General features: G+C 34.2%; 1 protein-coding gene across 1 annotated transcript; it reads left to right on the top strand.

The window, feature by feature from the left end:
• Nucleotides 1-1,771: 1,771 nt before the first annotated feature.
• On the top strand, nucleotides 1,772-23,266 carry LOC111050645 (dnaJ homolog subfamily A member 1). Its single transcript, XM_022336997.2, has 7 exons — nucleotides 1,772-1,970; nucleotides 5,812-5,975; nucleotides 7,795-8,095; nucleotides 15,388-15,572; nucleotides 16,815-17,039; nucleotides 19,890-20,104; nucleotides 21,414-23,266. The coding sequence occupies exons 2-7, from the start codon at nucleotides 5,844-5,846 to the stop codon at nucleotides 21,565-21,567; spliced, it is 1,212 nt and encodes a 403-aa protein (XP_022192689.2). The 5' UTR covers nucleotides 1,772-1,970; nucleotides 5,812-5,843; the 3' UTR covers nucleotides 21,568-23,266.
• Nucleotides 23,267-24,610: the final 1,344 nt, after the last annotated feature.

Genomic DNA, 24,610 nt, shown 5'->3' with positions numbered 1-24,610 from the left:
CCTCTCAAAGGCATCAACAATGCAGTAAATCATCCCTGAGACATCTGAGAACAGGTGGTTTTCTTCAGAGTGGGACACCAGTTGCTCCTTCATTAGGGTCTCAAGCACCTTACCCATCACAGGAATGATTGATATAGGTCGATAGTTCTTCAAAGACTGAGGGTCTCCCTTCTTGTAGACTGGTATTGTGCGTGACAACTTCAGGGCATCAGGGAAATAGCCATGACTCAAACAAACGTCAAGCACATGAGACAAGGGCACAGCAATCTCTTCTGCAACAAACCTCATCACACCAACTGTGACTCCATATATGTCAGGGCTAGGAGAGTTTTTGAAGCTGTTTATAGCTCGAACAACATCTGAGGGCCTAATTTTCTTCCACCTTTCAAGTCGTGGATTGATGCTGCTGCAGCGCGGAGCATTATAAGGCACATCATCCATTGTCTCAACAATCCTTTCCACCTCTCCAATGAAAAAGGCATTAAACTCATCTGGTGTTGCTTTAAATTTGGGCCTTGAGCTGACTTTGGATAAATGATTCACAAGGTCCCAGGCAGCTTTACAGGGATTAGCTGCAGATTCAATTCTGATCATGTTGGCTGCTTTTCTTGCAGCATCAATCTCAGCTCGATATATTTTCTTAGCTCTCAAGTACTGACTGCATAGATGGAGTCTATTTTCTTCATCATTGCTGAGCCGAACCCTAGCATGCAATGCTACAATCAAATTTCTGATCTGAGACAGTCTCGGTGTGTACGATGATTTATCATCACGAGTCCTATCAGACCGCCTATGTTTCCTTTTGGGTCCTCTGGAATTTCTGATTTTTGTAGGAAAATGACCATCAAACACATCCATGAAAGTGTCGAAGAAAGTGCAAAATGTACCGTAGTTTCAGGCTGATAGCAAGTAAGAACACTGCTCCAGTCAACACCTGCAAGTGCAGCCTTGAAGAGAAGCAGTTGGTCTTCCCTGATGAATCGATATGAGGTAAGTCCAAAGTCAGGCGGACTAGTCGCAGAATCACTCAACATTTCCAGGCGCAGGTCCATCACCACTGCATCATGATCAGCAATTACGGTACCTAACTTTATACTCCCAAGTATTCAGGGATGTAGCAAATGTATCCAAACAGGAGCTGCCACATCACAATATAGGCCTTATAGCTGTGCTCATTTCGAGTGTGTTGTTTCTATAATAGCACACATTTCTCAGTACAAATTCAGTATGGTTTTTAATTCTAGTATTCCATTTTCATTGTTTATTCAAATTCTAAACTTAAAGTGAACATTTTTTGGACAGAAAACATTGTGTTGCGGAGTGAAAATTAAAAAGTTACTTAACACTCATTTCGAACTCATAATCTAATTTTGGCAGAGAAATAATTCAGGGATCGCCTGCTTTTTCTCTTCCAATATTATTTTAATGATATATGCTATTTGTACTATAAAAAAATAACAAAGTTGTCACCCGTAGGTCTGCATGTGGGTATGCTTTCAGAAAGATTGATGAACGATCATCATCCACGTGAGGAAATTATCAATTCACTTTTGCTGTATACAGACAGAGCCCAATGAAAAAAGTTCCTATTCATAGCACGTTTCAAATTTGATTTAGTTTTTTCATGTAAAAAGCATTTTTATTCATCAATTTTTACTTGATTTAGAATTTATTCATCCCAATATATCATGTAATTCAGAAATTATTTTTAATCCTCACGTGGTGATACAGCTGTTCAAATGTTACCATGCCTTTATGATTTCCTCTACTCACTGACGTCAGAAACTGATCTCATATGATTGGTCAATAAACGTTTCTCTCTCCTAATAATTCTAGAAACTTCCGCAGTAAGGTCGATTTTAGAAATTTCTTCTACTATTTTAGAAAATATTGAGAATTATTTGTTCCTTTAAAAGCTGCATTATACCGGAAACTTTTTGTGAGATATTTTCATTTAATTTTTGCTAAAGGTAAGTGAGACTTTCTGTCAGTTTACGCGTGCTTTTTAGTTCCAAACAAGCTTCCCGTAACATGAAAATTAGTGCCGTTTCATTGTTCTGTACGATGGTAGGCAAGTATTTTTCATTGCGTAGATGTGCATAGCTTTAAGCATCATTTCTTTTACTTATACTGAATGTTATGATGTAATATTTTCATAATTTTTGTCATGGTTAATTCAGTATTTGTATAAATTTTATGTAACAAGACCGTAAGGCTCCATCATGAAAGTGAACCTTTGGTGTACCACTACGGAAAATTGACTTGAAACCCCACTTTCTATTCTCAGAAGTATTGCTTTTAAAACTTTCTGAATCAAATAGTTACTATTAAATGGCTTTTATCAAAATAATATGACTTACAATTTAATAATCTGATTTGATTGATAATTTATTGGATTTTTTAATTTAGGAGTTATTATTTAGCCTAAAAATTATTTTCATTTAAGCATTATTTCTAACTTGCACCATTTGTCTCATCAATGCATTAAACATTAAATTATTACCATTTTATGATATAATACAATAAAACAGTGTAGATAACTAAATATTATGTTTCTTACTTATTGAGCTTGTCCCGAACTGCCTCCCTCTTGCTACAATAATATTATTATTTATCATGTTAGCACCCTTAAGTCTAGCAGTTACACTTATAGGTAGGCTCACTTGTCAAACTTTTAGTAATTTTTAATTTATATTGCTACAAAAATTTTCAAAAACACTAGACGTTATTAAACAAATAGGCTATTAATTTGTCAATGAAAATTAAACATATTAATTTGGTGGCTTAATTTTATTAAAAATTTTGACAATTTAGTCTATTAAAACATCATTGAAGTTGACTTGAGATAGTTTGCTCTGCACCCAAATATTAGCTTGGATAGATACCTATATTTTATGTGTTGTTTTTATTATCTTATGTGTTATTTTATGTTATATTTTATACCCACTACTCCCTCCTTGAGTGACAGCTAAAAATAAACGATTAAATTTACTAGTCTTCAGTAAGAACAATGTTTATCCTTATATTTTTAAGGTTTCAAACTTGAAAAAATATAATCTGAAACATGCAATATTTTGGCATACAAAAACAATACAGTAGGTACACATTGAATAGATATAAATTAATTGTTTTGTAATTATCTTCTACATTTACATAGTAAAGCTGCGTTTACACCAAAGTTATTAACAAAATGTTAATAACTTAATCCATATAGATTCTATTAGATTGAATGGAACTTGACAAACACATATGTTCATCATTTTGTGTTTGATAAGTTATGCTCAATCTAATAGAATCTATTAACATCTTGTTAATAACTTTGGTGTAAACGCAGCTTTATCCTCCACAAATAATTAGGAAATGTTTAAACTAAACACATGGATTTTTTCTGCTCTTCCACGGGATGCATGAAGGTGGAATGCATTTTGTAAACGGAAACAATTCCGCGCGTTTTTGCCGCCTATATATGACAATATATAAAATATAATTTGGGCCTTGGTATTCATATTAGTAGGCGTACGTACTTGAAACACCCCAAAAATAACTGTGAACAAACTCTCTGCTTTTATATCTGAAAATTATTGTTTAGCCAAACTATTAAATGTATAATTAACTTTGAAACCGGCAACTCACTTATCATTTGATATTGTGGTGAAGTTTCCTCTATGCCTCTCACTGGATTTTGTGGTCAACAACCAATGCAATTGATATGCTCATTATTCAAATAAACTTACTTTTCTCAAAGACGATTTCTTTTTAAAAAAAATTAAGGCTAACCAAGATTTGTTTGCGTTATACGACGTTATAGGCCTATTATAATAGTCAGCTATTAGCCATATTATTTCTATTATGAATAGTAAAAAATGTGTACCAATAGAAGCTTATGTGAAGAATTCTGCATACACATTTTTAATCTCCTGAAACTAAAATTACCGGTAGCCTACATCTGCAATATTTGGTAGGTATAGGCTAGTAATATTATTACGTAATAAAATCTCTTGAAAAAAAAGAGTACAATCTCCAATCTAGGCACATGTACATTATTATACAGTACTTTTTCTGCGATTGTATACAGAATATCTATAATACCTTAATAATATTTAAAAATAAAACTGTGTTTTTCCAATAATTATATTTATTTTATTGCATAAACCATTGGCTAAATTTGCTACGGTTCTATAATGTACCGTACTATTGTATATGTTATTCAATTCAATTAATTTTTACACACACATACAAGTTTAACACAGAGATTAACAGAAACAATACATGCAAACAACAATACACATTAAAACAAAATAAAAAGAAAGTGGTGCAAAAGAAAGGATGGAAGATTGAAGGGTTTCTCCAACTATGGATATCCATGTACTAGGAAAACCTTCAATCCTTGAGAAGGTGAAAAAGGTATCAGGAAAAGTAAATAGATGGTAGATATATGAAAGGATGGGATGGGGGAAGAATAATAAGGGAAGGATGGAAAAAAGAAACCGATAGGACCAGATGTTAAAACAAGTTCACTACTTGAACAATAACTTAGTATTTTCCTAGACTAGATAAAAATGTTTTAGTAAATAAAAGGACTCAATTGAAATTCGGATTTCTTGATTTTATTGAATTCTATATATGTTTTAGTAGATAGTATGACACACCTACAGATAATCATAATATAAATGAATGCTTCTACTTTTATCAGTTTTCTCATCCAAAATCAGGTAATCAAAGCCCACGCATCTCATATGCTGTTTACCGATGACACTGATGTTTATTGCCAGTAATTATTGAATAGAAACTTGGCAAGCTTTATTAGTTACAACTTGATCGTGTAGTAATTAATTGCTCTAGTTTCTAGTAAGATCTATCGAGCTCATTTAAATAAGATGCTCGGACTTGTGTGGGAGCTCAGCAGCTTCCTGATTTCCTTTTATTGGATTAATCAATTGTATTTGACTGATGGTTTAAATATGATACATAGTTTATTTATCTTGTTGCTCTGACATTTTATTTCTTGAAATCTGAAAAGTACTTTGTAAGCATTATTGGTTAGTATTATTTTTTTATTAAATTTTTTTCTTGTAGTATTTCCTAAATTTTTTTCTTGTAGTATTTCCTAAACATAATTCTTATTATTACTACATTTTGATATCAGTCTACTTACAAGAACAGTAAGTTGAAAGGTAATCATTTGAATCTATTGTAATAATTTAAATTACTAAATGCATAGTTAACTTCTCTTCTTCTTTCAAACAGGGATTGGGCTATTGCCTGTTCCTACTCACATTCAGCTTGTAATTAGAATAAAAAATAATTATAATAATAAATAAATTTATAAATTAATAACATCAATATAATCTAATCTAATAGTTAACTAATAATAATAATACCATCATAGTAAACTCAACCAATCAGTATGAATTGAATAATAATAGATTCTTGAAATTAAATTAGACTGAAGTTCGGTGAATTTGTTAATCGAAACTATGAATAAGTAAATTTAATTCAAATTATTTCCGATTAACTTGAAAATTTTCAGATTTTGATTTCCTGACCAGCTTGAAATTGAATTCAAGTTGAAGTGTTCAACATTCAATTGGAAATGAATCTTGATTATCAATTTAAACAAATAAATGAAAGGAAGGTGACATTAAACTTGATTCTTGTGGAACAGATTTACTATAATTACAAGTTAGATAATCTATACTATCTAACAAGCATTTGTTTGAAAGGCGAAATTAATTTTGGCCTGTTGTCAAGAATGTAGTTTACTCTAAACTCTAACATTATTTAATCACCAATGTCTGTATTTGTTTTCAGTTTGTCTGTGATATTTAATTGAAGAAAGAATTATGGTGAAAGAAACTACCTTTTACGACATTCTGGGAGTGAAACCCAATTGCACGGGGGATGAACTGAAGAAAGCTTACAGGAAATTGGCTCTGAAATATCATCCAGATAAGAATGCCAATGAAGGCGACCGTGTAAGTAGTTTTCTCTTTCTATCACGTTATTCTCATCATTTATTTTTTCTCTCCTTAACAAAATCATTTATATCTTACTGAGGAATTCAAGAAATCAATAATTCTTGTAGAGCTTTTTGTCAATGCTTTTGTCATGAGAAAATATTGTGCTCAATCAGTGATTTCTTTATCAATGTTTGATCTATTCTTACTACGTTGTATCATAGAGAAACGATAGCATAAGTAGATATTCCATGATATAGGGCGTTTATGTCGTAACTTTTACTGTTATCCCTAGCCGATAGTTCACGTAGTTCTTTCCCATGCAGCTGTGTGACACTGGTAGTCTTCAAATTGTGCCGTTCATACACTCTCACCCCAACAAAACAGTAAAAATTGACAATAATCGACAGTAATCGGCTTGAGATAACAGTAAAAGTTGCGACATAAATTCCCTTTACCATGGTATGTCTACTTACGCTATTGCTTCTCTATGGTTATATTATACTATTAAAAACTTAATAGTAGCTTTTAATAGGTAACTTTAGTAATAAAATTATCTTTTAATAGGTAACTTTTTTAAGAATTTTCCTATATAATCGAATCAATTCTCATCTCATTATTGCACTTTGTGCAGATTCCATAAATATCATCTGGGTAGTTTGATCAATGTTCATATTATTATTGTGATTCCTGCAATAACTTCAATTGAACCTGAATTTATCATGATTGACTTGGTACATTTCAAACTTAAGATTCTGATTTCATTCAGCTGCCAGTCTCGTTAACCTGTGGTTTTGATTAAGTCGGGGGGCAATCGTACTTACACTCATTACACTATGGTCGCCACGTCGCTAGATTGTGGCGTCCAGATTTTGACGATCCGGCTGGTGTTCCACTCGGATAGCCAGTCCGGAAGCAACTCCTGATGTCTCACTGTTTTCCCAGCGTGCTTTGTGCCGCATCTACTTGTTGGCCCAATGTTGACTAGTGCCAGTGAGTGTGTAGGTGGGTGATTTGTCAGGCTACCACTGTCCTTCATTGGGCACTGGTCACATTGGGCCAGCGACTGGACCAACATGTAGATGCGGCATTACATTCGACCACCAATGGTTGCTCTCTGGCGGCCCACTGATTATTGAATGTAATTTGACCCTAAATAATCAATAATTATTGTCATATAAAACGATATAAAAATACATACACTATTCAATAATGTCTTGTGTTTGATAGAATTTTAGTCTTGTGCTAACACAATCTAATAATGTAGACAACTATGCTATGATAATAAAACAGCACAGCAATAAAACTTGAATAGTATATTCATTCATGAGTCCTAACCCTAACCCTAACCTTGAAGCAAATACCTCATAATTTAATTGGATGTAGATTTATTTGACTTTAATGACTTGATTCATTCAGTTCTATTCATTCATTCATCCATTCATATCTCTATATTCTCTAGTAAGGTGTAGTTGATCGTTTTGTTTATTTAATTAGGATTAAATTCAAAAAAAGTATTGTATGTCTGTTTACACGGATTCATAAATTTATTTATACATTAATAAAAACAATATCATTCTCAACTATGAATGATTAGGAAAGAAGAAACAGGCTTAAAGCCCAAAACTGTTTCTTTCCCAAATAGAAATTGTCCAAAAATAGAATATGTTCACACTTCATAAGTTTTGTCCAATTTTAAGTCCAAAATATTTATAAACTAGGAATTTAGATAAGTTGAAAACCTTATATAAAAATATTTCACTAAATCATTACTGATAACTGGAAAATACTGTATTAAATTGTGGGTAATCTAATGAATGTTGTGATTTGTTTGCAGTTCAAGCAGATCTCGCAGGCGTACGAGGTGCTCTCGAACCCTGACAAGCGGGCCATCTACGACAAGGGGGGCGAGCAGGCACTGAAGGAGGGGGCGGGAGGACAGGGCGGCTTCTCGTCGAACCCGATGGACATCTTCGACATGTTCTTTTCGCCGTACGGAGGGCGCGGTGGGGGCAGGCAGCGGGAGAGGCGGGGCAAGGATGTGCTGCATCACATGACTGTCACACTGGAGGACCTCTACAAGGGTGCCGTGCGCAAGCTTGCACTTGAGAAAAGGGTCATCTGCGAAAAGTGTGAAGGTAATATCACATTTCATACACTGTATTATATTAATATTGAAGTATGCAAGAAATTTCATACACTAACCTTGTATGGGATTGGTAGCTAAATTGAGTATTTGACGAAATGAAGGACCTAAATTAATATACTTGGGAGAAACGAACTGTGATTCATAGAGAAAAACTCACGGAAAGATTAATTGCGGTGCCACAAAATGAGTGCCTATCGGCGAGCGAGACGGTGACTGATTAGATGTGCTTGCTGTGACATTCGAAACAGCTGGAACGCTTCTTGCAATGCAAAAGTGTTGAGAGGAGAGGATTGGGGCAAACAAAGTGATGTGTCACTAGCTTACAATTATGCGGGCTATCCACATTTATACCATAACAAACCTTAAAATGCAAAATTTCAAAAAACCTTACACATTCGTGTCAAATCTCATGAACTCTATCTCATGCATTCGGTCGAAAATGAGTTTAATATTTACAGACAATGAGGCCAAAGCAAATACAGTCGAGTTGAAAAGTAGACCACTACACTCGGCCAAAATGTTCATCACATTGCATTTCATGTTCATATCGTTGAATTCGAACTATATGAAATTCATTGAATAGTTCGAATGGTAGATTATCATAAACTAGAATTATAGCCAGCATATATTTTAATGTGACCTGGCTCTGCTATAGGCTCGCTACAAAGCGAGTCTCCTAAACAACATTCAGTTTTTTTAGGCGTATTTTCTCCTAGATATTCTAAAAATTGTTAGACCTACCTCAAATTCAAATTGAGTTTATTCACAGAAATCGTTACAAATACAGTACACATGTATAAATAATATAAATACCTGTGAATTTTCCCCACATAGACAAGTCTGTGTGTGGGGAAAGAGTTCTAATGAAAAACAATTGATACTAAAAAGAAAATTATAAATATTTACAATACAGTATAATTTGAAAAATAAAAGTTGGTTAAATGTAGTGGAGAAAGTATATGTTTTGAATTGAAGTAGTACAATATAACTATTATGGTATATAGCTTTAACATGGCACACAAGATAAAATTTAGAACTTGAACAATGATAAATTATGAGCAATATATTGATGATATATATACTTTAATATATATGATGATGATACATAAGATTTTTATCTAATTCATAAATATGATGATGAATACAAGAAAAATATATACATAGTATCAAAATCGGTAAGAGGAGTAGATGAGCTGATCAGCGACATCCCTGCCGGTTTCAAATAACCACATATTTAAAAATCGTTTGTATATGTTAAGGCTAAGGGGTTCTATTTGCTTTATGTAGGCGGGTATATTTCTATAAAGAATGTGGCATATGTAATGACTATTAAATCTATTGCAATTGCTAACTAATCTGGGTTGTAGAATTCCAAATATATTCATATTTCGTGTTTGATAGGGATGGATAAGAGGATTAAATATTGCATTTTTATTACTTCGGATGAAAATTAAAAGTGATTTTATATATAGCTGTCGCACATCAAGGACCTGAAATTCTTGATAGGCCAGTTCTGTCGGATAGCGACTATCCTGGTTCAAGCAAGTCTTTATGATTGCTCGCTGTGCAATTCCCACAGCTCTCAAAGTGAACGAGGATGCTCCACCCCAGGCCAGGATTCCATAATTTATAATTGATTGAACATAGGCGAAGTATGTCCTTCTCAATTGATTGACTGAAAGAACCTCCCTCAACTGTCGAAAGGCATATATTAGTCTACGAATGCGACATTTGAGGTATTCCATATGAGGAGTCCAACAAAGCCTGCAATCTATGAAGACTCCAAGATATTTGTATTTTTCCACCTGTTCAAGCGTCTCACAATTACAAGTAAGTGACAGGTGGTCATTACATGAGTGAAGCTTGAGACATTCTTGAACTGGCATACTATTTTTCATAAAATATATTGGCAAATATTTGGTTTTAACAACATTGAGTGTGAGTTTATTTTGATCGAGCCACTTCTTCACATGTAAAAGGTCTTTTGAGGCCTCACTGAAAGCGTCCCGCCAAGTACGTCCACAGGAAACCAATGCAGTATCGTCGGCAAACAGGAACAGTTTGCCATTCAACTGCAATCTACTTATATTATTAATATAAATTAGGAATAGTATAGGACCTAGTGTGCTTCCTTGTATAACTCCATAATCAACGGGCATAGAGTCACTACCAATTCCATTTATATAAACTGACTGTTTCCTGCTCTGGAAGTAACTCTCAAACCACCTCAATGAACCATCTCTGATTCCATAGAGCTCCATTTTTCTCAAATGCTTTTGCAAGATCTAGAAACGTGATTAAAACATGTTTCCGATCTTCCACCCTCTGCGTGATCTCTTTTGTTATATGAAACAGAGCATGTGATGTATTTTTATCAATTCTAAAGCCATATTGATTATTTGCTATGATGTTATTTGTTTCTAGATAATTCTGTAATTGGTTTTTCACTGCTTTTTCGAGGATCTTTGAAAATATGCTCAGCATAGAAATAGGTCTGTAATTACTTATAAGATTTTTAGTACCAGATTTAAAAATAGGAATGACTTTTGCCATTTTGAAAGCATTTGGAAACTGGCCTGTTCGGATACTGACATTAATAATGTGAAGAAGAGGCTCAATCACCACGTCAATGTGTTCTTTTATGAATTTTGAATCAATGTTATCAAGCCCTGGAGCAGAGCCACCACGCATCCCCTTCAAGATCTCCCGGATGTCCTGGCCGTCAATTGGTTGCAGCCTGAAAGTGGAATTAACAATGTAATCATCATCATTTACCACTTCAGGGCCCCTTTCAGGAATCGCATCAGCCAATTCAGCACCTACATTTGAAAAAAAATTATTAAAGGAGTTACCTATTTCTTTTATTTCTAAATCAGAAGGTGCGCCCCCCTGATGAAACTGCGCCAAGGGGAATCGCTCAGCTGAACCTGGTCTACAAGCCAGCTCATTAACTATAGACCAAAATTTTCTAGAATCACCCCCTACACTATCCACCTTATCCTTATAATAATGTATTTTAGCATTCTTTATAGCGACATTGAGTGCGTTCCTATAAATCCTTTACTCCTCTTTCAATCCTACATTAAACGGCTGCCTCAACACCTTTTTGCTCAATTTGTCTCTATGTCTTATTGAATTAATAAGCCCCTGTGTAATCCATGGTTTAATCTTTCTATTCCTGGCTGAAACTAATTTAATTTGAGCAAATCGTTCGATTGTTGATGTAATTTCATTTATGAAAGTATCAGCACAGTAATCAATGTTGTCTGTAACAGCAGTGATACCACCCCAATCTTTTTCTAACAGATCGGCCGCAACATTATTCCACTGGGTCACTCTGTATGTAGGTATATTTGGCCGACAATTGTTCGAGTCTACAGGCACCCCGGAAGCTAATTGAATAAATGTCGGATAATGTTCAGTTATAGCTGTTTCCATGATTGCAGATTTTACTTCCATATTTCTATCATTTTTTACAAAAAAGTGATCGATACATGAACTCCCCGCAGGACGTGTTACCCGATTCATAAAGCTGATGAAACCCAACTCATACATCATATCCAGGTAACCCTCCTGCACGGAGCTCAATGCAACACCCAGAATATTAATATTAATATCGCCACAAAAAATTTGTAAGGTTTTTCTATCATCATTCAAATTTAAGAGATAATTCCGGAGAGCGACAGTGAAAAGATTTATATCAGTATTGGGACTGCGATAGGCAGCCAACAAGTGGCAGGGCACACCGTTAAAAGTAAAGTTAAGAGCCAGGCAGCTAGCGATCCCGCCCAGACACAGCTGTTCACAGGAGGAAACTGACAGTGAACTGTCAATGTACACTACCACACCATCATTCTGATTGAGTTTACTTCCAGAGCGATAGACATCATAACCCGGGAGCCGCATCACAGACTCATCATCATCTAACCACGTTTCAGTCAAAACAATACAATTGATTTTAATAACTTTAAAACTATCTAATAATATTGAAAATTCATCAAAGTTTCTTCTATAACTGCGTATATTCAACTGTAAAATACACAATTTATTACTTATTGTACAGGCATCAAAATATTGCTCCAGCATAAGGCCATTGTTAAAAGTAATACTATCATTTAGGTTTAATTCATCGGATTCGTCGTCCGCGAAAAACATTTATGAGAATATTTTTCAAATTGAAATGAAATGTACTCTATTACTGAAAAGGAAAAAGGAAGAGAGGAAAAATAGTAGAAATAGAAATGTAATTTTTGTAGAAAATTGAGATTTAGGTTGAAGAATCATAAGTCGGCCACCTCAGCCTACCGGTGACAAAATCAAATCACGGTATTGTACAATGGAGAGTGAAAAATAGAAATTATTTTATGTTTTATTTGTTTTCACTTAAAAACATTCTTTTTAATCAATGGTCATTTTCAATATACGTGAATAACCAAAGACAACATTAACTCTTTATCCATTTGTAATTTTTGGTAGGGAATAAGTCAAAACAAACAGTGGGAAGCAGTGCAGATAACAATTATTTAGCTCTCAAAAGATTAGATTTATCAGCGAAAAGTGGCATAGCTGAGCGATGCGGATCAATTCCGTAAAGAGAGTAGCTTATTGAGAGAGAACAAGAGAATAATATAAAATAATACAGAACATAGCTTAGCAGCTTGGTGAATTGTTATGAGCTTTCCCGAAATACTGCTTATTGTAGAAATCACTACAGCTGATAAGATAAGTTTATCATTTACTGAGAAGCAGTCTTAAAGAATTTAGTGTCTCTCCACATTACGCTCTTATACCGCAAAACAAAAATTGATAATATTCGGAAATGATCACGCTGAAACACCCATCCAATACCAAATGTTTAATATAGAGCTATTGCAATAATATGCTCGAGACTACTAATAGAGATGAATAGACATAAAAGAGTTACAATATGATATTATGATAAGACCAACACAAAATATTATCATTGAGAAAAAAAACAACTTCTGTTTTAAAGAAAGAAAAACTAATCACACTCCAATATAGCCTAGCATATTTATAATCTATTCAAACAAAATATAGATCTACTGTAGATAATGGATTCATTACTATTGATTATTGAAACATATTAGGATACATTTCAGATAAGAAAATAAAAATTTGATTGCTTTAAAACTGCAACGTACCTACATGAAAATAGATAGTATTGTGCTTTTGTTGATATTGTTATCATTTGTTGATTAATTACCGTAACAGAATAAGTTATTTTTGTAATCGGTCAGTTTTTATGAAACACTTAAATAGATGATGAAATAATAAGAATGAAGAAAGGACTGTAATATTATAAAATTTGAAACCTAGACTTACTAAGGTAAGCCCTATAAATAAAATTGTCTTTGAACGCCCTAATGCAAAAGAGATAATAAACGGAATGTTATTGAATCAAGTCTAACCAAGAATTAATTTATACTTTATATTTCAACAGATGTTTGTAGTTGGCACGTCGCACAAATCTTTTTCGCAATTTACCGTGTAGATTCTGCCCTTTTCAACAATCCTTATCTTGACAGAGCCATTTTTGTCCACCCAAACATATTTGAAACCAAATTCCTTCTGTAATTTTCTGGCTTTGGATAACAAAAACCTACGTTGGGCAGTCAGAGAGAAATTGATATATATTGGATGGATCTCACCTTGCATTCCTATGTGGCTTGTTGATAACTTCTTCAAGCTGCGTTTTTGTTGCATTATTTGGTGGGTGATTGTGCGTCGTACAAACTTGACTATAATTGGTGGCGGGTTTCGTGAGTCCGGGCGTTTTTTAAGACGATGGCAGGTATCTATCGCCTCGTCGCTTATCTCAACACCCACAGCTTTGCATGTTTCGAGCACTACTTTTGAAACGTCCTCTTCAGCCGTAACTGGAATGCCATGTAGTTCCAAAGTATTTCTTCTCCCATATTGTTCCAGATCGTCCGTACGCATGGACAGAACACCAAATTTTCGTTTTAAAGTTTCATTTTCACTTTGCAGGGCCCTAATTAGTTCTTGTTGCGCTGCTATCAGGTTTCCTTGCGTGTGTAAAATACTAGCATTGTTGTCGAGTTTTTGATTACACAAATTGAGAGATTCCTGCAGTTCTTTAAGACAGCTCATGACATCGGTTTTGAAGTCATTGAGGGACAAACTATTTGGATCCACAGAGCCCGAGGAATGAGTAACGAACCCCGCGCCAGGGGTCTTGATAGGGGTCGAATTTGGGCCAGCACCACGTTGAAGCCGAATTCCCACCATACAGCCCCCACACTTCCAAGCACCCTTTGCCAAGATCTCGAGTTCAGCCTCACTCAAAGGTCTGTCTGACCCACTTTGAATACATTTTCCATGGTAAATCGAACCGCACTCCGAGCACAATATCGATGAGTTCCTGCCCGACCTAACGACCGGCAAACTGCACTCCGCACACATACTCATTTTTATTTGACAAAGGTCTCGGAAAAGGTAACGTAAGATATGTATGAACTGTAATAGGATCACGTAAGCGATATATTTGGATTCTACGAATCAATAAATAATTTTACAAAAACCGGCAGGCGAAGAAGGATGACCGACGAAACTTAACGATTCATAACCTGAACGGTAGCTGATAAGAGAGAGAAAAGATTAGCGACTGCCTCTAGCCAACTCTCAGATAGAACTGAAAAGCCTCCTCATTAATAGAGTAAATGATCTTATAGTTCTACTTGGAAACAATGTCATGAATAGGCTACTATATAATTTGGATTAAATTACTATATTTTAACAAATATCACTTCACATTTATGTTAATTATGAAATTGATTGGGAGAGAATAAATAAGTTTGAACTTGAGCTACTCCTCTCCCGAATTTTCATAGAATCAAGATCTGAACATTTTTAGGTCTTCCTTTTCCTTTTAAAATGCCATTTGTGAACGATGATGGAAGTTCAGTCAAGTTTGAATACGAGAATATCCCAACGAGAAGTTCTCCCAAATTCGAGAACTTTTTATATTTTTCTTGTGTCTGATTCAAGTCCGATTTATAGGACATTTATTAAACCTTTTAAATGGACCATTAAACCTACAGATTTTATATAGATTTGATGGTTTATTATATTTAATAAAGTATCCTAGAACTGGGTCTTAGTGCTGATTTGATTTCTGACGGTATAATTATTGTGTGTTTTATTAAACCTACAGATTTTATTTAGATTCAATAAAGTATCCTAGAACTGGGTTTTGGTGAGTCTATTGTACGATTTTGACGGTATAATTGTGTGTTTCAGGTCGTGGTGGTAAGAAGGGCGCCATCGAGCCTTGCCCCACGTGCAAAGGCAAGGGCGTTCAGATCCAGGTGCACCAACTGGCCCCAGGCATGGTGCAGCAGACACAGTGCATATGTCGTGACTGCGAGGGCCAGAAGGAACGAATCAACCCCAAGGACAGATGCAAAACCTGTAACGGAATGAAAGTCAGTTCATTTCTATTTAGATTAATGTAATTTACCAATAGCTACTCATATAAGATTCATTCTCTGTCTCTTACCAAATGTTTTAGGATGCAATTATAAATTGAATAGGATTTTCATCCTTATTTTATTTTCTTATTAAGGTCGCCATTTGAAGTGACAAGAGATAGTACTGAAGTGATTTTCACTTTCATCAAATGTTTTTGGGTATACTGTAATTATAAATTGAATCTGATTTTAATCTTCATTTCTCATTACGGTCGCCAAAACAATTGACAAGAGTTAGTACTGCTAAGTGAGATTCGCGTTAAATGCCAGTACTGTTTGTAACAGCAAAGCTTTACAGTCGACTAAGAAATAACGACAACAGTGCCTTGCAATGTTGCAAGCACTTTGAGTGTCTGAAGCCATTATTAGGGGTAAACTGAAAGATGCCAACACTGAATTATGGAAATTATATTTGATTGACCTTTGGGAAATGTTCGTTTTTCCAGTTTGTCGATACCTCAAAAATAAGTAATGTTGTACCAACAGATGTTAACTAATGTAATATATAAATGAACAAAAATGGTATTGTCTCTCAAATTAGTCAGATTAAAATGAAAAATATACAGCCGAGTTTCTACAATCAATTATTTATTTGTAGACTGGAAAGATTAGGGTTATGATTGGTTTGAAATGGCAACCGTTCTTTTATTCAAATGGAACTAAAATGATGACTAAAATTAGTTTTTAATGTAATTCTGTGTGATTGAATAAATGAATAATATAAAAAAATGGTTAAAAAGGTCAAGTTAAGAATGTTTTTAAAATTACATTTTTCATTCGAATGGAACTAATTGATAAGCTACTGGGATTCCATTGGAAAGGTTAACAGTGATAGGTGACCAGTTAATACTTGATTTCATTATAATGAAATAACTTGCCACATATAAAGAATCTTTCAAACAAATTATGTCAATGATGGATTTACGAAGGCACGTTAACAAACTTTTATCGATCAGTTGACGATTTAACTGTGAGTTGAATAGATCGTAGAAGCAACTGGGTTTCCATGATTCAAGCGACCAATCAGACCATTATTAGGCCAATTAGACAACTATCTATTTATTTACTTCATATTGTATAATTATACAATTCATTTACAACAATAAGGGAGCCCTTGCAGCTCTTTAGGAGCTCTGTACTTTTTTATGCAACATTCCAAATGTAGGTTATGTACTATGAGTTTTGTTTGTTTTGCAGGTTGTTAGGGAGCGTAAAATCCTAGAGGTGCACGTGGACCAGGGCATGGTGGACGGACAGAAGATCATGTTCAACGGAGAGGGCGACCAGGAGCCAGGGCTGAAGCCGGGCGACATCATCATAGTACTCGATGAGGTGGAGCACTCTCGCTTCAAGCGCTCTGGCAACGACCTCATCCTCAGAGAGAAGATCGAACTCGTCGAAGCGCTCTGCGGCTTCCAAAAGGTTATTATACCATTATTTATTCGAATACATAAAAAGTAACCTGCAAACTTATAAAATAGTAGCTTACACTAGCTGCTTAATTATATATTCAGCCGGTGGGACCTTCCCGCAAGGGACTCCCCACCTACAAAAGCCATACGAATCTACTTTTTTTACTAGCTGCTGAGTGGGCGTGGAATTGAAAATATCATTTTCCTACAGTTACCATTGAATATGAAAAGTGGGTAATTATGGGTAAAATTCCCTGAAATCCATCAAATGTTTTTCTGTGTAATTTTATTATTAATAAAAACCTTAATTTATTTAAAATTGAATAATAATAATTGAATTATAATGATTAGTAATTCAATCGAAAATTTATCTGACTGCTTGAAGGGGGTTTATCTTATGTAAGCATTGAAATGACTATAATCAAGGCACATAATGGCAAGGCAACGCTGTTCTCCACTGCCATTATAACGTGGGCCTCACTATGAGTATTACCAACTTAATTTTGATTTTCCTGCACTGGTGCTCCTTATAACCTACTAACTATTTTGCGTTGTCATGCTGCAAATCTGGAGTACGTAAAGTACTCACTTTGCGCACTAGTGCGGAAAAGTGATTCTTTGCGGCCTGCAATCAGTGCAGAAATGGTCACTTTTCAAGGTATCTGTAGGAAAAATTTAATGTGAAATACGTGCACAAAGTTCGTTTGCTGCACTCAAGAAACCATCATTCCGCACTCGCCTACGGCTCGTGCGTAAACGTTTCTTTCGGTGCAGCAAACTGTCACTTTGCGCACTAGTTGCACAAATAACTTATACATTCCAGTTCCGAACATTTTTCCAATAATTCCTTGTTCCCTGAGCAGCTACAGGAAGCTACCATTGTCCCTGTGTGCAGGCTACTCAACTTACCGCTTTTAACTTATATTAATTTTGAATGTGAGAACAATGTATCACTAAACTCATCCTGTGAATGCAAGTGAGAGTGAGAGGGACACTCCCACCCCCTTCATCCCTACCACGCCAGTAACTCTTTCACCGTTGAGGCTAACGTTATTTCTCTTAGCCTTTACCAAACTTTTTGCCAGTCTTGGTCTGTATCTCACATTATTTTTTTCTTTACGATACAAATTAAACTGATGTAATAATATTGGTAGATAAAATTGTAAGGTATTCCTTGTGCTACTTTTCTTCCAAATTTAAGTGACACAGTCCAAGATAAGGTTAGTCTTCCACGTGCAAAATTTCTATACAATTTTAGTCCAAAATGAACATTGAAACTATAAATTTTGAATTTAGATGGTTGAAATTTATGAATTAGAAATATTTCACTCAATTACCACTTGAAACTATATAATATTGAGTTATTTAAGAAAATGAATTAGAAATATTTCACTCAATTACCACTTGAAACTATATAATATTGAGTTATTTAAGAAAATTTGAAATCATGGAAGAAACACAAACTTCTGAACTTCTAATTAGCTGTTTCTTGTTCAATACTTCCACAAACGGCAAACGCACTTTTTGACTCCTGTTCCAAATTAATAAAATTGAAAATTAACTTAGAATATTATATTCTCTTGAAACACAGATACGGTCATAGCGTTTAACAAAACCCTCAATTGAGTATTATTGACAAAAATATTCAATATTTTCGAAACAAACATGAATATGTTTCTCCTTTCTTAACTAATTTCCAATGATTTTAGGAAGTTTCATTGAAATTTGACAGACGGAAGACTCGGGAAGGCAGAATTCCTGTATTTATTTCCTGTATTAACATTCTAAATTCAGAATTCTTTGTGATTATTTTGGAAGAAAAAGTGGTTTAAAAGTGATGAAGAATTATAACCTCTTTTGGACTACTTTTCAATCAAAATTCGGGAATGGAATAGTAAGGTCTATATAAGCCTGTTTTTCCATTTCCAATCATTTTATGATTATGTGTTTCATCATTGTTGAATAAATAAATAAATAAACTCCGCTGTGATTTCTAGTGCTTGGCAATAACATTAAGGCGGATTCTTTTGTGTCAGTATCAGAGTCAGTGAGCGGTACAGTGAAAATATAATGCCCATGAGCTCTATTGGGACAATTCACACTCAGCCCGCCGAGCAAGTATGAGCAATCTCATTAGAACTTTTGGTAATAACAAGAGTGTGTGCTGCTCCATAACCGCCCATGCATTTTATTCTAAACGCCCCGACTAAAAACAAAATGACTGTTCTGTGTGTAACCATCCAGCAGTGCGGCTTCAGGTTAAAGACTTGCATGCTCTAAAGACAATGCTTTGTTTCGAATAATAATATGTGCTTCTATAATATTTTAATTAATTATTATTAATTGATTATTTAATAATTCAATAATATATAATTAATAATAAATAAAATAATAATTGATTATTCATTTAATCATTCAGAATTAATTGATTTTTAGTAAATTATCTATTTTGCAGTTGGAAATTATCTATATAAAATGCCGCATCGCGCCTCCTCAGGTGTGCATCTAGCTAAAGTTTGTCATGAGATTAAACTATTTGGCGGTACGAAGTTCGCCGGGCCAGCTAGTAAATGAATAAAAATACAAATGAACACATGCAAAATAACAATAGTTTATGTTCAATAAACTATTCATATTCAATAAATAATAATTCAATAATAGTATTAGTAGCTGTAGTTCAATCATGTTTGATAATAGTTAATGTTCAATTAACTATTCATGCACTAGTTATGTTCATAACTGAACATAACTTGTTTTGTTTGTTACGTTATTAGTAGTATATGATCGTTTGTACGCACTTGGCAAGAGTGTGGAAGCAGCTATAGTAATACGGCATTTACAATGTTTGTTGGTTGTCTAGGTGATCCGAACCCTGGATGACAGAGATCTGCTGATTAGCTCGCTACCGGGGACGGTGATGAAGCACGGTGAGGTGAAGACGGTGATGGGTGAGGGTATGCCCCAGTACAAGAACCCCTTCGAGAAGGGTCGTCTCATCATTCAGTTCCTCGTCGAGTTCCCCACCTCCCTGCCGCCCAATGTCATTCCCGCCCTCGAGGAGTGTCTACCCAAGAGGTAAGCACAATGCGACAACATTACGCTCAAACATTCTATAATACTCATTTTCAAATTCTGGTTGGTATTCTCAGTTGAATTTGTGGTTTCTTAAGCTCAATTCTATTTTATTCAAATACTGGATCAACGTTACAACGCTATTTACTGGTCTAAAAAATGACAATTCAGACCATTTTAAATCAACCGATATCGTACCCTCAATAAAAGCTTTCAGTGAGCTGAAAATCATGAACATCCGTCAACGGTATCTTCAAATATTTCAATATACAGAGAGTGAGTCATATGTATGGGAACCCTTCAATAAATTGGAGACTGTTGTAGATATAATACTGTAACTTTCAGGATAACTTATTGGTCAAATACTCTACCTTTTAACATACAACTGAATTTCAATCCCTCATAAGGGGGTGACTTAAGGGGTTGTAACTCGAATATTTTGAACGTAAACACCCATTGTGTGATACGTCATGTTAAAGGCCTTCTCAAAACTAAAAAGATGACATCAATAAAAATGTTCAAATGAAATTCAGTTGTACGTCAAAAGGTAGAGTATTTGACATTAACTTATCCTAAAAGTTATAGTATCATATCTAAAACAGTCTCAAATTTATTAAAGGGTTATCATACATACGGTATGACTCAATCTGTATATAAAGGAAAAGTGTTCAAAAATTAAGAAACCATATACAATCAACATAAATCGAATGTTATATTCACAACTCACAATAAATAATATTATTTGATATAGTATTTACAATAGACTGGATTTTTTATCTGATTCACAGTTTTTCAATAAGTGCATATTAGGCTAAGGTTTATTGTTCCAGAATGAACTACATCCTTGAGCTCTTATAATTTTGCTTTTCTTCTCGTAATTGCTACTCCTACAGGCGGTCAAGTCATTGGTTATGCCAGTAGTGTTACATTATGTTTGTTTCAAATATGTTCTGTTTCTCTTATTAAGATTGAAATGTTAAGTTCAAGCAATTAATGTTTTATTTACTTTGTGCCGGTTGCACAAAAGCCGGTTTAATTTTAATCGTGATTAATTCCTCTAGAACCAATAAAGGAGCGGCCTTTTAAAAAAAAACCTCTGATAGGTTCTCGTGAAATTAATCACGGTTAAATTTTAACCGGCTTTTGTGCAACCGGGCCAATGTTTTTTTTTTTTATTTGTATTGGCATTGCGTCTTGTTTTTGTACTTTTCTTTGAAGAAATTCAAATTTTTGTGATGTCATTAAGGCGTTTCATAAAGTATTCTATGAACATTTGCATCGGCTTTGAAGTAAATCGATGAAATTGTTGCAGACCGGAACAGATGATCCCGGACAACGCGGAGGAGTGCATTCTGGAGGACATGGACCCTGAGGCGGAGTCTCACCGCCGCGACTCGCGGAATGCCTACGATGAAGACGAGATGGGCGGACAACAAGGCAGTCGGGTCCAATGCGCCACCCACTAACCTAACCCCCCCCCCCAAACACATACTCTAGAATTATCACCATTGTTACTACGATGGAGCACTAATTTTAACAGGACTACTACATTCGCCCAAGCCAGTATTAGTACGCAAGCCAATACTGTACGAGTATGCTCTCAATAAATTGTTCCACCACACTTCTTTCTTTCTATCGGTCTCTCTCTCTGTTTACCTACCCCCCCCCCAATCAATACTTCTCCCCAGCCTATTTCTGTTATACATTCTAGTGATGATGAGGATATGAACACGTTTTTTTTATTAGTAATTAGTGGCGGATAGTTTTTCAAATTGATTGGAGAGTGTCTCATTTAAAACGCTTCCTTGGTGTGATAATTTTAAGTGAATTATCTGAATTTAGTAGGAATTTGTAATTTGAATTGGTACCATCGTGTTGAATGAAATTGAAAAAAAAAATTTTACTGTGGAACACTAGAAAATCATTGAGTTTTGAAAATAATATACGAGTCCTTTGTAATGATGATGATGATAAAACCTTTATTATGAGAAAGAAAGTGTTGCGTTTTAATGAGACATTCTTTATAATAAATAAATTGCGATATTTCATTTGTAAATATTGCAATTATCGAGTTATTTATTGATAAATAAATCATGTATAGACATTTTAATTGAGTTTCTGGCTTTGTTCTTGAAAGTTATGGAAATTTATTGTACAGGACGATTTTAATTTTTCGTTTGTCTCATATGCTAGAAACATTGTTCTTTTGACAAGTGCTTGTGTATGAAAATTTATTGAGCTCTTACCGTGTATTGCTTCAAAATTTGAGCACTTACTATTGGTCATTCCTTTTGGCGCTACCGAATTATAAAATGTTTCAGTGTATTCTAGGAAAAATGTGTTAACATCTATTATAATTGTACGGAATCTAGTAATCACAGTAGTTTAAGTTAGGTTTATCTTGGTTACACCAAATTCTGATATTGATGTTCAATTTTCTAATTTTGTTTTTATATTTTTAATTTACTAGCTATTTTCTCTGCTCCTATTCGTTTACTCGAGTTACGTAATTATATTAGAATCAACTTTCATATCAACTAAAATCATTGGTATGTCCAATATTGAATTGGTATTAATATTGTAATCTTCGATTGATTTAAATTCTAACAGATGAACTCTCATTTTCCATGTACTGCAACATGTTTGGGAAAAATAAACATGTTTTTATTTCTTGGAAACTATTTCAATTAATTATCTCTTGTGATTTAGATTTTACGAAACCTTTGCCTTGAATAAGTTTTCTATTACTACGTTGCAATTTATTCACTATGTAAATTTAGTTGATTATAAGGGTATGCATGTTCCAGGGTCAAGACGTGCACTCATAAATAGTTACATCACAAATTGATTAAATGTTTATCATTTTATTCGAAATTGCTAAATATCTAATTTGTTGGTGTTTAAATAGAAACAAATTTTCTTGTTCCTGGAATGTGTGATAAATTGCATGTAGATTGTCTGGGCAGCTTTTAATGAACTTTAGCAGCCATAATGGGAAATTGATTAATGTAATGATTATGGATTTTGTGGTATATGGTTGATTTTTAAATTTGTAGTTGGTGTCGAGATACAACAATATTTCACTATAAATTTTCCTGTTCTGAATGAATTTGATGAGTTCAATAATGATGAGATTATGTAAGTCAATAAATTTATTCGACATGACTTGTTCCAGCTCATTGACCCGTTTCTACAGACTGGCATAAAAATATGAATTTACTTTTCATTTTAACCTTATATGGTATTATAAATTTTGAAAAATTATATTTTTAATGTTCAATTTTAAAAACAAATTTGGTTTTACTGTTCTCTATCAGTTCTCAGTTTTACTGTTCTCATTTCTCTTTATCAATAAGCCGACTCATATCGATTGTTTACCTAAAATTTGGAAAATCTGTTGGAGAGTTGAAGGTATTCCGCCAAATTAATAGTAAAGGTCTCAGCACCTCTGAAACTGAAGAACTTCATCGAAGTTCATAGTTTTAGAAGAATTACGGTACCGTACTTGATAGATGTTTACTGTTTTACTGTCATATAACTGAAAATGTTTTAAAATATAATTATTAAACTTCTCAATAACTCACTTCATTATTAAATTATACATAGAGTAAAGTAGGCTAATGACTTTTTAAACCTGATTAAATGAGGGAGCTTTTCTTCCGCCAGACTTCAATTTTGAAAATTAAATAAGTATTGAATCTTTGATGGCGTTGGTAAAAACAGTTGAATTCGTAGATAATGTTTAAATATTGAATGTTCATAATAATATTATCGATTATCTTCGGTGATCAATTTATTGCTGAACCATTTGTTGGATGTAGGCTACTCATATAAATTCATTAAAATGAATACCGTATTTTATTGCAAGATTTTTGCGAAAAAATCGTTGATATTGTCAACTTGCTGGCGCACTATTGGATATTTACTATAACCCTAAAATCACATTAGGTCACTTGGCTGTGACACCAAAATAGGGTTGAGGGATATTACTACTAATTACACTAGGGACACGAAACACTATATTTTGGTGGTCATTCACCAGTTTGGTATCTCAATCCTTGAAGGTGATCGCTCATCCAGCTAGAAATACGCCTTCGGAAGATGTAGCCGTCCTATCACCCAATATATTGAAAGCTATGTTATGATGGTGTGAACGGGACGGATTCGTAGCTTGACTTTTTAATATTGGGAGATGGATGGCTACATCTTCTGAAGACGTATTTCTAGCTAAACGTAGCTGGGTGTGTGTACCGTAATGATTTTCAATCGGTTGGTTGTCTGACACCTCTGGGACACTCAGTGTCACAAACTCAAATTATTTATTATTGATAAATGTAACAAAAGAGAGTTGTGATGATTAAATGTGTCTATTTTGTATTCTTTCAATCTAAATTTGCTATTTTTCTTCCAGTCTATTGATATTATAATAATAAATTATAGGCCGTATTCAGCATTTCTTGTTTGTTTTCCTTATTCGGTTCTGATTAATTTTCCTTTGAACTACTTGTA

Source organism: Nilaparvata lugens, chromosome 8 (genome assembly GCF_014356525.2).
Source record: "Nilaparvata lugens isolate BPH chromosome 8, ASM1435652v1, whole genome shotgun sequence".
In the NCBI taxonomy this organism is placed as follows: Eukaryota; Metazoa; Arthropoda; class Insecta; order Hemiptera; family Delphacidae; genus Nilaparvata; species Nilaparvata lugens.
The sequence above is the reverse complement of the archived record's forward strand: the minus strand, read 5'-3'. Positions and strand labels throughout refer to the sequence as shown.